The 15092-nt window shown below is 37.8% G+C and overlaps 1 protein-coding gene across 7 annotated transcripts in view; it reads left to right on the forward strand.

The window, feature by feature from the left end:
- The window catches only part of CENPP (centromere protein P), a 249275-nt gene that overhangs the window by 25423 nt on the left and 208760 nt on the right, over window positions 1-15092 (forward strand). For all 7 annotated transcript variants that reach the window (XM_036098180.2, XM_078061238.1, XM_036098176.2 and 4 more), the window contains 2 exons: window positions 981-1069; window positions 14838-14926. In XM_036098180.2, the coding sequence (XP_035954073.1) occupies window positions 981-1069; window positions 14838-14926 (178 nt within the window). The remainder of the gene's footprint in view (window positions 1-980; window positions 1070-14837; window positions 14927-15092) is intronic.

A 15092-nucleotide genomic window follows, 5' to 3' on the forward strand; every position in this document is an offset into this window, starting at 1 on the left:
CTTAGGTTTTAATTTTCCTGGGTCTGCCAGATTAGTTCTTTTTCTGTGTAATATCTAGCTCATCCATCTTATTTCCACCTTCCAAACGAAGTTACTCTCCTTCTTCTTTTATCCTTGTAAAGTTGTGCTCTTTTAAAAAATACCTTTGATAGCAAAGTCAATAGTGGTTATCTCTTGGGCAGGTAGTATATAGCCTCGAGAAGGGCATGAGAGAACTTTATAGTGTATTTTAAAATTTCTATATTTTTATCTCAGTTGTAGTTACATGGGAAACATGTTAAAAAATATTGTATACTTAAGAATATGGCGTTTTATGCATTGAAATATAAAATTTTGAAAGATAACAGAAGTAAATAGGTGGATTCAATTTAATGTTTTTAACTAGAGTCAGATAATGTTGGAAGAAAACTCTGTCGAACATTTATGATTCAAACTTGTGTAGGGTTATAGTAGCTCCTTCCTTTCCTTTCCTTTTTCCTTTCCTTTCCTTTTTCCTTTCCTTTCCTTTCCTTTTTCCTTTCCCCTTTCCTTTCCTCCTTCTTTCTTTCCTTCTTTCTTTCTTTTTTGGAGAGAGAACTCAAATGGGGAGAGGGGCAAAGGGAGAGGGAGAGAGAATCTTAAGCAGGCTCTGTGCTCAGGGCAGAGCCCAACGCAGGGCTCGATCTCACGACCCTGAGATCATGACCCGATCTGAAATCAAGAGTTGGACGCTTAACCAACTGAGCCACCCAGGCACCCCTATACTAGCATGTCTTACTATAATCTTTAGTATAATTAAGAAATAGAAAGCATAAGTTACCTTTAATCCAACTTTGCAGAGGTAAATCAATTTGTTGCACATTCTTCTAGATATTTGTAACGTAAATACTAACATAAACTCTCCCACATATACCCACATGTATTATAAATGTTCACACAAAGTTAAATAATAGGTATCTGAAGGAAACTTATTTGTAATAAAATATTTTTTTGATTTACAGGTATAATGAAAGTTCTACAGAGACACAGATTATCAGGAAATTGCCACATGATTACATTTCAACTTGAATTTCAGATTCTGGAAATCCAGGTAAATGGAGTATGTTGTGGTAACAGAGGTTCTACTGTGATTAAGCAGTTTCCACCCCCAGCCTTCAGCAGTGGCTGAGCTGAGGAAGCCAGGGCCCTCTTGTAGTACGCTTGTACAAAGTGATACCATTTTTACAGTATAACCATCCTGGCAACTGCATATGAGAGGGTTATTGCTGAGGATCTAGGTGCTTTACTGGAAGGCAGATAGCAAGTTCGTCCTCGTCTCTCAGAGCAAGCCCCGAGGTCATGGGAAGAGTCCTGGATGCCCTCAGTGGTCTGCTGATATGCCAGCCATGTATTATTTATGCTTAACAAATTTTCCTAAAATTTAATGGCTTAAAACAACAACAAAATGTTTATCTCACCCATTTTCTGTGGATCAGGGATTTGGGAGCAGCTGAGTTTGCTGTTCTTGGTCAGGGGCTTTCATGAGATTGTGGTCATTTGGAACCACAGCCATCTGAAGACTGTTCAGGGCTGGCGGCTTAGACTCCAAGGTGGGTTGTGGTTACTCCAGCAAGTTACACTGGACTGCTAAGACACAACGCAGGAGGAAGATACTTCTGGCTAAGACTTTGCATAAAATCAGGAAGCAGACAGAATGATAATGTGCAGCATATGGCCAGGGTTGGGCAGAACAAGGTCAGAAACCTTCAAAGTATGGCTCCAAGAAGAGTGGGATCCAGGCATAATTTCAAGAATTGACTTGGCCTAGACACAAACTTTGATAGCAGAAAACAGTTTAACCAGTTGGTTTTGTGAACTGGGCCTATGAGAAGTATGTGTAAAGGAGACTCACAGGGAAGGGCAGGCAGGCTATCTTGGCCCCAACTTATCGGATAACCAAAGCAGATGTAGACCAGTTGTCATAACCCAAGTCCTATGGACATGATGCTTGCTTATATTCATAGTCATGTACCAGAATTCCTGATCCTTGTCCTCAACCACAAAAACAGCCCTAAGTTTTCCCATTTTGTATAGAACAAGGATTGATGTTAGATAATCAGGACCCTGCCTCCTTAAGGTGTCAGATGGCCACCCCAACTAGTCAAGAGTGCCTGCTTCCAGGTATCTGAGCTAGAGGTTTTGCTTCTTGAGAACTCTTTGCAGTCCATATCCATGGTTGCTGCCACTGGCCCTGGCAGACTGAGAGGGGCTATGGGATGTCTAGGCCCCTCATCTGATGACAGAGCTCCCAGCTTGCTCCCACCTCAGAGTATTCCCCCTTCGACACTGTTGAGATGACTAAGAGCATTCGGAGTGTATCATTGCCAAGGCTGATTGAGCAGGATCCGACACAGGGCATGGGTGATGAGTGGCCTTAGGGGAGGTGAACATTTCCAGGTTGTCGCCAGGCCTTGGGACTGTGCAGGGTCACCAAGGTGAAATTATTGTTCTGCATGACCTCAAAGATCATCTGCCGAAGACTAAAAAAGAATGTGGATACAAATGGATTGGTCTCATTTGGGATAGTCTGTGTCAGGACCCATGCTTCTCTTTTGGGTGGCTCAGGAACTCCTGGATGTTGTCCCATTGCAAAAGGTGGCATAGTCATTCCAACTGAATTTTTTCTCTTTGGGGCTAATGTGATCTTAAATTCAGAGTGGTGATATACCACATATTTTCCTGCGTCCTGGCCTCCATTAATAGGCCAGGCCTATAGTCCATGTCAGGTTGGTGGAGTCAGGCCCAAGGTCCATCTCCATGTCTGAGAACATTTGTAGTAGCAGTGTATACATTGCCCAGGAAACTGCTCAGGAGCATCCTAGTAGCCTTGGGGTTCTATATGCTATTTCTGCTATTGGTGCTTATCTTTTACACAGTCATTTCAAGGGTTATCTGGAGAGTAGCTAGACTGTTGGCAAAGCTAGGCTCATCCTTGGGAGGCTTATCCATAAGTCCAACTGAAAAGAGGTTAGTCCTTTGAAGTTGAGCTGAACCAGCTGCTCAGTGGAGCTGTACATTCCAGAATGGGTTGTCCCCAAAGATTGATTGGCCTGTTCATTAGGGGGACTGTGGCCTAAGAGATAAAATAGACTGCAGTTTTTTAACTTCATTTTGTTTAAGTTGCATATTTTGGTCAACTTAAGCCTCTGAAGGCAAACACCAGTGGTAGTTTGATTCCATTATGAATCAGATCGAGGATGACAGCACAGTTTGGGGATATGTTTTATACCATGATATGCTTCTGAAGAATGGCTGCTGCCTTACCCGAGGCGTTGTCTGCATGCACTGGCACTGGGCGGCTCCCTGGTGGTTTGGCGTGCTGGTCCCGTGTGGCTGTGTGAGGCAGTACAGACAGGACCGAAGCCACGTGGGCCTTGCCGCAGTGGCCGTGCTCCCTGCCCTCTACTGCGCAGTGGGGCACCAGCCCAGAGCGAATGTTGTTATCAGTAGTATATTGAGCTTAATATTATGATCCCATACCACCAAAGCAGGATTGAAAATTTTGTGACCATTTAGTAATGGCTTAAAGGTATGCTATTATCTCACATGCTGAATAAGTGAGAACTAGTTGAGCTGCATATGACAGAAAACTTAAAGGTAGATCGAAGTATTAGAAGTACTGGAAGTTTCTCTATTGCTTAAACAAAATTTTGTTTTTGTTTGTTTTTGCTTAAAATTGTAAGTTTTCAAGAGCTAGTATGGTGACCTTATGAATATCAGGCTCTGCCGTTACCCACGTGACTTCCAAATCCTGGTGTGATCAGTTGAGCACTTCAGGCATCAGGAAGGGGGAATGGGCAATCAAGGGCTTAGCTTTTCTCTTGAAGGATACTTTCTACAAGTTGTAACATCCATCATTTCACCTACATTCTATTGGCCAATAACGTCCTGCAAGGGAGGCTGGCAATTCAGTGCATGGCCATGAGACCAGTGAAAAATTGGTGCAAGAAAGAAGTACATGTATTGAGAACTACCAGTAGTTCCTGTCTCATATGCTTTGGGGGATGCAGGGGAAAAAAATCTAAGGAGAGGAACAGTTGATATTCTTTGATAGACAAAGAACACAGTAACTGTTGAATCTCTAAAGACATGTAAGTTGTTATTTTTCACATTTCAAAATAGTAGGAATCTTTGAACTGCTCAGTTTTACTTAATTTGCTGCAGACTGTCCCTGGGAGAGTTAAGAACACTTGGTTTTTCTCTGTGACTTTCCAAATTTATGATTTTTCTTGAGCACCAGACTGCTCAGTAAGATGTTGCAAACAATCGACTCTCGAATAAGGAAGATTTTTAGGAATGTCATACGTGGGACTCATGGGCTTTCTTGGAGAAGCAGTAAACAAGGGACTGTCTATATTTCTTTGTTCCTTAGAATTCAAATGTAATGAGCTGATGAGAATTTTAAAAAAAGTTATTTAAGGGTAAATCCTCACATATTCTAGGCTTTACTTGTGTGTAAATATGCCTTTAGAGTAGTAGAATTGCTAGGTCATAGGAGATGTACATGTAAATTCTGATAGTACCAGATTGCCTTCTAAAATGGTTTTGCCATTTTACATGTTGAGCAGATTTTTATAGTTGCTCACTAATAGAAAAAGAAGGTGAAGATACAACAAGCTTCTGTGTTCTTAAACATTTTTTTAAAATGGAATTTCCACTAGAGGGAGATGTTTAACCACCAGATAATTAAAAAGTAACCTAAATAATAAAACTATCTTCCTTAATACTGTTATAATAAAATCATAGTAATACAGTATGAGAACCGTAAGTGACCATATAGACTATTAAGCTCACCCCCCTTATTTTAAAAGGAAATAACATCAGGGGAGTTTGAATGATTGTCCATGTTGGCACAGCTGTTACTCTCAGAGGTGGTTAGAATATTCAGTTCTGCTCTCCAGCTTTACTGTCTGGTGTTGTAAGAACATCAGAATTAACATGTGTCAGTATTCACACTCCATGCAGTATAAATAAATCAGATCAGTGTCGCTTTGTAGGGAAAATGGCTAAGAATGTTTTCATAACTACTCTTCCTGAAACCCAGTAAAACAAAGTGATTCCAGAGTAAGGAAATTTTTAATTAATATCTGGTCTTGGCACTTACTCAACTACTGGGATCTCTTAAAAATAGGGGTGCCTGTGTGGCTCAGTCAGTTGAGCATCCAACTCTTCATTTTGGCTCAGATCATGATCTCAGAGTTATGGGATCAGGCCCCGTGTCAGTTTCCTTGTCTGCTTGTCCCTCTCCCTCTGCCGTTCCCCCCAGGTATGCTCTCACGCTCTCCCTCTCTAAAATAAGTAAATCTTAAAAAGAAAAAAAAAAAAAAAAATGGGGCACCTGCGTGTCTCAGTCTAAGCATCTGCCTTCGGCTCAGGTCATAATCCCAGGGTCCCAGGATCAAGCCCCACATCGGGCTCCCTGCTTAGCGGGGAGACTGCTTCTCCCTGACCTCTCTCTCTCTCTCTCTCGCTCACTCTCTCAAATAAATAAAGTCTTTTAAAAACAAATAAATAAAATAAAAATAAAATAGGGTCCTTGAATATCACAACGACTTGAGAGACAATCAAGAGCTAGGGCAGAACAGAGGAATTATATTCCAAACTAAAGAAGATAAAACCTTAGAAAAAACCTTGATGAAATGGAGATGATAATTTACCTGAAAGGAGATCAAAGTAATGGTCATAATGATGCTCACTGGACTTGGGAGAAGAATGGATAAACACAGTGAGAACTTCAAAAAATAAATAGGGGGTAAAAGAGCATTTGAAACAGAAGTGACAATTGAGTACAAAAACTGCACTGAAAAATACAGTAGGGGGTTCCCATAGCAGACCAAAATACATGAAAGGATCAGTGAACTTGAATACAGGGCAGAGGAACAGACCCAATCAGAGAAGCAAAAAGAAATAAGAATGAAGAAAGGAAAGATAACTTAAGGGACTTATGGGACAGGATCAAGTCAACTGACCCTTGGCATTATAGGAATCTCAAAAGAAAGAAAGAGAAAGGGACAGATAATTTATGTGAAGAATCCAGGAATCCCAGAGAGTTCCAAAAGAGACCAAGACACATTATAATTAAAGGGTCAAAAGTTAAAAAACAAGGAAGGAATCTTAAAAGCAACAAGAGAAAAGCAATTTGTTAAATACAAGGGAACCCCCCATTAGACTTTTAGCAGATTTTGCAACTGAAATGTTTCAGGCCAGAAAGGAGTAGCACAAAGTGCTGAAAGAACAATTTCCAACCACGGATACTCTCCCTGACAAAGTTATTCAGAATTAAAGGAGAGATAAAAGTTTTCCTGACAAGCAAAACCTAGAGTTGACCACCACTAAACTGACCTCAAAAAGAAATGTTAAAGGGACTTCATTAAGCTGAAAAGAAAGGGCCCTTATTACTGCATGGAAACATGAAAGTATAAATCTCCTGGTAAAGGTAAATATATAGTAAAAGTAGTAGATTAATCACTTATGAAGCTAGTGTGAAAGTTAAAAAACAAAAGTAGTAAAAATATGTAATTAGTTGAAGGATACTCATGATAAAAAGATGTAAAATTACATGGAAGGAGAGTAAAAATGCAGAGCTTTATTATGTGTTCAAACTTAAGTTGCTACCAGCTTGATAGACTGTTATAAATGCAAGTTACATGTAAGTAATCACAAACTAGAAACCTGTAGTAGATACACAAAGGATAATGGGAAAGGGATCTAAGTATACCACAAAAGAAAGTCAAGCACAAAGGAAGAGAGTAAGAGAAGGAGAAAGGAACATGGAAACTACAGAGCAGCCAGAAAATAACAAAATGACAATAAGTACGTATCTATTAATAATTACTTTAAATGTAAATTGACTAAATTCTCTAATCAAAAGATGTAGAGTGGCTGAATGGATTAAAAAACAAGACCCAGGGCGCCTGGGTGGCTCCGTCATTAAGCGTCTGCCTTCGGCTCAGGTCATGATCCCAGGGTGTTGGGATCGAGCCCCACGTCGGGCTCCCTGCTCAGCGGGGAGCCTGCTTCTCCCTCTGCCTGCCGCTCCCTCTGCTTGTGCTCTCTCTCTCTCTCTTTCTCTCTCAAATAAAATCTTCTAAAAAAATATTTGCACCCAAAACAGGAGCACCTAAAAAATAGCAAATATTAACAGAGCTAATGTGAGAAATGGACAGCAGTACAGTAACAGTAGCGGCCCTAATACCCCACTTACATCAATGGATAGATCATCCAGACAGAAAATCAGTAAGGAAATATGGGCTTTAAACGACAGGTTAGACCAGATGGAGTTAACATATACATACAGAACATTCCATTCACAAACAACAGAATACATTCTCAAATGCACACGAAACATTCTCTAGGATAGATTATATGTTCTGTCATAAAACAAGTCTTGACAGTTTAAGAAGATTAATAGCAAGCATCTTTTCTGACCACAATTGCAAGAACAAAACTGGAAACTTCAAAGATGTGTGGAGATTAAACAACATGCTACTTAGAAAATGAACAGGTTAACGAAGAAATTAAATGAGAAATAATAAAATATCTTGAGACAAGGGGAAATAAAAATACAACTTAACCAAAGTTATGGGATACAGCAAGAGCAACTTAAAGAGGGAAGTTCATAGCTATAAATTTGTACTTAAAGAAACAAGAAAAATTTCAAACAACCTAACACCTCAAAGAATTAGAAAATAAGAACAAATGGAGCCCAAAGTTGGAATGAAATAACAAAGCTCAGAGCAGAAATAATTGAAGTAGAGTCTAAAAAGGCAGTAGGAAAGACAAATGAAACCAAGAGCAGGTTCTTTGAAAGATAAACAAAAATAGGCAAACCTTTAGCTGGGCTCACTAAGAGAAAAGAGAGGGGGCTCAAAATCAGAAGTGAAAGAAGAGAAAAGAGAGGGAGCTCAAAATCAGAAGTGAAAGAAGAGTGTACAGCTGATACCACAAACATAGGATAATAAGAGTAATACAATTATATTTATGCCAACAAATTGGACAACTTAGTAGAAACGGATCAAATCCTATAAACCTACAACCTTCCGAGACTGAACCAAGAAGAAATAATCTAAAGAGACTGATTGCTAGTAAGAAGATTAAATCAGTAATTGAAAACCTTCCAACAAACAAAAGTCCAGGACCAGACAGCTTTACTGGTGAATTTTACCAAACATTCAAAGAAGAATTAATATCAATCTTTCTCTAATACTTAACAAAAAAATAGAAGAGGGAAGGCTCATAAATTCATTTTAGGAGGCCTTCACTACCCTGATACCAAAACCAGACAAGGACCACAAGAAAAGAAAATTACATGCCATTATCCTCAATGAACATAGATGCAGAAACCCTCAACAAAATATTAGCAAACTGAATTCAACAATACATTGAGGATCATACATCTTGAATAAGTGGGATTAATTCTAGAGGTGCAAAGATGGTTTAACAATTGCAACAATCACTGCAATCTACCGGATTAACAAAATGAAGGATAAAAATCATGTGATCATCTCAATAGATGCAGAAAAGGCATCTGACAAAATTGAACATCTCTTTTTTTATATAAACTCCCAAGAAAGTAGGTATAGAGGGAGCATATCTCAACATAATAAAGGCATGTATGAGAAACCCACATCATACTCAGTGGTGAAGAGATGAAAGCTTTTCCTTTTAAGATCAGGAACAGGACAGGGATGCTTACCCTTGCCACTTTTATTCAATATAGTATTTTAAGTCCTAGCCAGAGCAATTAGGGAAGAAACCGAAATAAAAGGAACTCACATTGGAAAGGAAGAAGTAAAACTGTCACTATTTGGAGATGACGTTGTATTCTATATAGAAATCCCTAAAGAATCCACCAAGAAATTATTAGAACTAATAAGTGAGTTCAGTAAAGTAGCAAGATACAAAATCAATATATAAAAATCTGTTGTTTCTATACACTAATAATGAACTATAAGGAAGAGAAATTACAAAAACAATTGCATCAAAAAGAATGAAATACCTAGAGATACACATAACCAAGGAGGTCAAAGACCTGTACACTGAAAACTATGAGACACTGATGAGAGAAATTGAAGAAGGCACAAATAAATAGAAAGATATTCTGTACTCATGGATTGGAAGAATTAATATTTTTTAAATGTCCAAGGTATTGAAAGGAGTCTACAGATTCAGGTCTAATCCCTATCAAAAATCTAATGGCAGTTTTCACAGAAATAGAAAATGTAATTCTAAAATGGGTATGGAACCACAGAAGACTCCTAATAGCCAATGGAATCTTGGAAAAGAACAAATCTGGAGGCATCGTGCTTCCTGACTTCAAGTTGTGTTACAAAGCTATAGTAATCAGAAAAGTATGGTATTGGCATAAAAAGATTAATGGAATAGAATTGAGAACCCAGAAATAAACCCACACATATGTGGTAAATTAATTTATGACAGTCAAAAATATACAATGGGGAAAGGACTGTTCACTAAATGGTGTTCAGAAACCTGGCTAGCCACATGCAAAAGAATGAAATTGGAACACTGCCTTACAACATACACAAATATTAACCCAAAATGGATTAAAGGCTTGAATGTAAGACCAGAAACCATAAATATCGTAGGAGAAAGCATAGGTGGTAAGCTCCATGACATATCCTGGTGCTGATTTTTTTTTTGTTTGATACCAAAAGCAAAACAACAAAAGCAAAAATCAACAAGTAGGACATCAAACTAAAAAATTTCTCTACAGCAAAATAAATCAACAGAATGAAAATTCAACCTATGAAATGGGAGAAAATATTTCCAAGTCATATATCTGATGGGGTTGATATCCAAAGTATATAAAGAACTCCTATAACTCAATTGCAGAATTACCAATTTGGTTTAAAAATGGGTAGAGGATCTGAATAGACATTTTTTCAAAGAAGACATGTAGATGGCCAAACAGGTACGTGAAAACACGAAAAAATCAGGGAGTGGAAATAAATACCACAATGAAATAATCACCTCACACCTGATAGGATGGCGATTATCAAAAAGACAAGAAATAACAAGTATTGGCCAGGATGGAAAGGGAACTCTTGTGTACAGTTGGTGGAAATGTAAATTCATGCAGTCAGTATAGAAAAGAGTATGGAGGTTCCTTCAGAAATTAAAAATAGGGCGCCTGGGTGGCTCAGATGGTTAAGCATCTGCCTTCGGCTCAGGTCATGATCCCAGGGTCCTGGGATCGAGTCCCGCATCCGGCTCCCTGCTCCTTGGGAGCCTGCTTCTCCCTCCGCCCTCCCCGCCCCGTCTCTCATGAATAAATAAATAAAATCTTTAAAAAAAAAATTAAAAATAGAACTACCACGTGATCCAGCAGTTCCACTTCTGGGTATTCATCTGAAGGAAACAAAAACACTAAAAAAGATATCTGTGCCCTCATGTTCATTGCATCATTATTTACAATAGCCAAGATACGGAATCAACCCAAGTATCCATACATAGATGGATGGATAAGAAAATGTTGTGATATATGTATTGGAATATTATTCATCTAATAAAAAAGATTGAGGAGTGCCTGGGTGGCTCAGGCGGTTAAACGTCTGCCTTCTGCTCAGGTCATGATCCCAGGGGATCAAGCCCCAAGGCAGGCTCCCCGCCGGGGATCCTCCTTTTCTCTCTCCTCTGCCCCTCTCCCCAGCTTGTGCGGGCTTGCTCTCTCTCTCTCAAATAAATAAATACATCTTTAAAAGAATAAAATCTTGCCATTTGTGATAACATAAATGGACTTTAAGATTATTTTGCTAAGTGAAATAAGTTAGAAAAAGACAAATACTATATGATCTCACTTATGTAGAATCTAAAAAAACCAAAAATATAAAAAATGACAAAGCTCAAAGATAAAGAGATCACATTCATGGTTGCCAGAGGCAGGGTGCTGGGGATGTGTGCAAAATTGGTGAAGGGAGTGAGAAGGTAGTAAATTTTAGTTTTAAATTAGTCATGGGGATTTAATGTACAGCATGGCAACTATAGTTAATACTTAAACTATTTTAAAGTTGCTAGGTGGTTAAATCTTAAAGGTTTTCATTTAACAAAAAATTTGTGGGGTGCCTTGCTTCTCACTCAATGGAGCATGAGACTCTTGATCTTGGGGTTTTAAGTTCAAGCCCCATGTTGGGTGTTGAGATTACTTAAAAATAAAATCTTTAAAAAAACTTGTAAGTATGTATTGTGATGAATGTTAACTAGATTTATTGTGAACATTTTGCAATATATACAAATATTGAGTCATTATGTTTTATACCTGAAAATAATATGTTCTATATCAATTATACATCAGTAAAAAATAATATTCCATATCATAGGCTCCAAAGAAAATGTACCTGATATGATGACATTCAAACCCAAATGAAAGAAAACATTTAAGTGTGATGCTGTGTACTTTATTAACAGTATATAAATTTTGCAAAGTTAATAGGACCTTTTCCTGAATGTACCCAAAATTCTTTTTTTTTTTTTTAAAGATTTTATTCATTTATTGAGAGAGAGAGAGAGTGTGTGAAAGAGAGAGAGAGAAGGAGCATCAGGGAGGGGCAGAGGGAGAGGGCGAAGCAGACTCCTCACTGAGCGGGAAGCCCAACAACATGGGGCTTGATCCCCAGACGCTGGGATCATGACCTGAGCCGAAGGCAGACGCTCAACCTGCTGAGCCACCCAGGCGCCCCTGTACCCACAATTCTTAAATTTTAGAGAAGAATGAGAACTATAGACTTAAGTTAAATGGACCTTGATAGAAAGTAATGTGTTGCTGAGACTGAGGCAGGGGCTTTGAAGTCAGGCTATTTGTAAGATCCCTCCCCTCATCTACCAACTGTGAAGGATAGACCTAGTTAGCCCTATAACAAGCTGTTGAGAGATGGGAAACTGTGTTGAAGTCAGCTTTCCAGTGGCTGAACAGAATCCACAAACTGCCAAAAACAAAAGAGGGGCCTATAAATCATAGGCTTTATGGTGATAGGATTAGTTGCCTTTCCTAGTGGGCAAAAGGTCAAAATCGAACACACCCACACATACTCAAACAAAAGACAAGATGTGTCTCTGAGATTTTTTTTTTTTTGGTAACAGGTCAATTGAGATATAATTCACATATCAAATAATTCATCCATTTAAGGTATATATTCAGTAAATTAAGTATATTCAGAATTGTACAACCATCAACACATCAATTTTAGAACATTTTTATCACCACCAAAGGAAGCCCCTTTTTTGAAGATATTATTTGAGAGAGAGAGCGCGTGTGCATGCACACATGAGCCGGGGGGAGGGGCAGAGGGAGAGGGAGAAGCAGACTCCCCACTGAGCAGGGACCTGACACATGTTTTCATTTTTCTTGAGTGTATATCTAAGAATAGAATTACTGGGTCAAATGGAATGCAGATGTCACCTGCAAGAGCAAGTGAAAAGAATAATCTAGAAGACCATGAAGAGTCAATATATGATTTCTGCAAAAACAAGAACAGAAACAAGTGAAAAAGAAATGATAGGCAGCTATAGAATAGAGGAAAATTTACTAGACTAAAGGGGAATACCTGAAGGCTCCATTCCAGGACCCTAAGATCATGACCTGAGCCGAAGGCAGATGCTTAACAGACTGAGCCACCCAGGTGCCCGGGAAACCCTTTACTTTCTATTACCCCTCAGTCCCTCTCCTTCTGCCCATACCTATGCAACAGCTAATCTATTTTTTTTCTCTATGGGTTTGTGTATTTTGGACAGTTTGTTTAAATGGAATCTTCTAATATGTGATCTTTTTGACTGGCTTCTTTCACTTAAGGTCATGTTTTCAGGTTCGTTCGTGTAGTAGGTATCATTACTTCATTCTTTTCCTTTTTTGATTAACATTTCATTGTGTAGATATATCACATTTTGTTATTCATTTATTAGTTGATGGGCATTTGGGCTGTTTTCACCTTTTGGCTATTATTAGTGTTGATATAAACATTCATGTGTAAGTTTATAAGTAGGCATATATTTTCATTTTTCTTGAGTGTATATCTAAGAATAGAATTACTGGGTCAAATGGAATGACCAGCTGATGACTAATGATCTTAGGCATTATTTCAGATGCTTTCTGCCCATTTGTACATCTTTGAAGAGATGTCTATTGAGATCTTTTGCCCAGTTTTTAAGTGCCTTTGGAATTTATATTTTTTTATTAGATATGGTGGTAGATGCCCACAAACAGCCAGCCTACTTAAACTGTAGCTGCTCCTAACAATTCCCACTGTATCATCAGGCAGCTGAAAAGTAAACAAAGATTATAAACCCTCAATATCCATTTCTCTAGCCGCTCAAAATACAGAGACAAGTCAGATAGTGCCCAGACAAATGAGAAATGTCAGGAAGTATCCACTCACTTTGTTCTTAGGAAATATTGAAAATTGCTAGATCTACTCCTGTGAACATATAGTAGCTCCAGACGAGAGCACAAATGTGGTCCCAGTTGTTTTCATCTTCAGTTAGGATTTATGCAAACATACTGTCATGAAACGAATTAATAAGAAAGTGGAGATAAGTTCACTTTGAAAGAATTAATCTGGGAAATACAGGAGCACACTCTATAAAACCTGCTCTGGCTATCAGATGAAAACTTTTAAAGAAAACTGAGTGGGAGGAAAGAGAGCTGAGAGAAAGAAACTGATTATTGTGCTGATAATACATTGGAAGTAACCAGGAGGTGAATATGGAGGACAGTCTTGAGAAAAATCACCTGCAAGAGCAAGTGAAAAGAATAATCTAGAAGACCATGAAGAGTCAATATATGATTTCTGCAAAAACAAGAACAGAAACAAGTGAAAAAGAAATGATAGGCAGCTATAGAATAGAGGAAAATTTACTAGACTAAAGGGGAATACCTGAATTTACAGATCAAAATATTTAAGTTTATTTCACAATCCCCATTATTGAATATGGAGTTGTTTCAGTCTTTGTCCTCATATTTTGCTATTTTAGGATCAACTCTTGAAGTTAAGCTGCTGGTACAGGGAATATGCATATTTTAAAGTATGCATTGTCAAAGTGATTTTATAGGTAAAAATGTTATCTCATTGGTTTAATTTATATTTGTCTTTTTCCTAGTAAGATTGAGTATTTTTTTCCATGTAAATTTTTACACTTGAGTTTTTAATTCATGTCTTTTACTTTTTTCTTTTCAGTTTTCATTTCCCCTTGTCATGTTCATGGTACAAAATCTTTGTCAGTTTATTTTTTCTCTTTTAGCTAAAAAGTCATTTTTTTTATATAAATGAGTTTTTATGTGATTATATTTGCTTATTTTTTTTTTTTTTTTTAAAGATTTTATTTATTTATTTGAGAGAGAGAGAATGAGAGAGACAGCACATGAGAGGGGGGAGGGTCAGAGGGAGAAGCAGACTCCCTGCCGAGCAGGGAGCCCGATGTGGGACTCGATCCAGGGACTCCAGGATCATGACCTGAGCCGAAGGCAGTCGCTTAACCAACTGAGCCACCCAGGCGCCCCTTGCTTATATTGTTTGCTTAGAAAGTTCTTTACTCAGTAATCAGTTAAATTTATTTCCTGCTAATATTTTATGATCTTAGTGTTTACATTTAAGTAAGTAATTCATTTGGAGTTCATTTTGGTTTTTGGTATGGAGTAAAGATCTGATTTTATTCTTTTAACAAATAACCAATATTTTCAGTGCCTTTTCTAGATTACCTTTTCCTGTTGCTTGGTGGTATTTCATCTTGCATATTTTAATACAATTTTGTCTTTATATTTTATTTAAATGTTTACTGTGATCTGATAAATAAACTTTTTTTTATTTTAGAATAAGGAGAGTTTATCTTCTGTTATTACTGACCTCAACATAATAATGGAGCCCACTGAATATTCAGAATTAAGTGAATTTGTGTCTAGGTAAGATTTTGTAAATTTTTATTTTGTTAGGGATTGTTTTCACTCTGCATTTTTAAGTTTACCCCTTTTTTGGTAAGTAAATATCAAAATATCTCTGAAAGTGTAGCATTATTGTTTATGTTCATATTCATATATATGTGGCTTATATATTAAGTCCATATTTTCT

The sequence above is a fragment of the Halichoerus grypus genome, chromosome 14 (assembly GCF_964656455.1).
Source record: "Halichoerus grypus chromosome 14, mHalGry1.hap1.1, whole genome shotgun sequence".
In the NCBI taxonomy this organism is placed as follows: Eukaryota; Metazoa; Chordata; class Mammalia; order Carnivora; family Phocidae; genus Halichoerus; species Halichoerus grypus.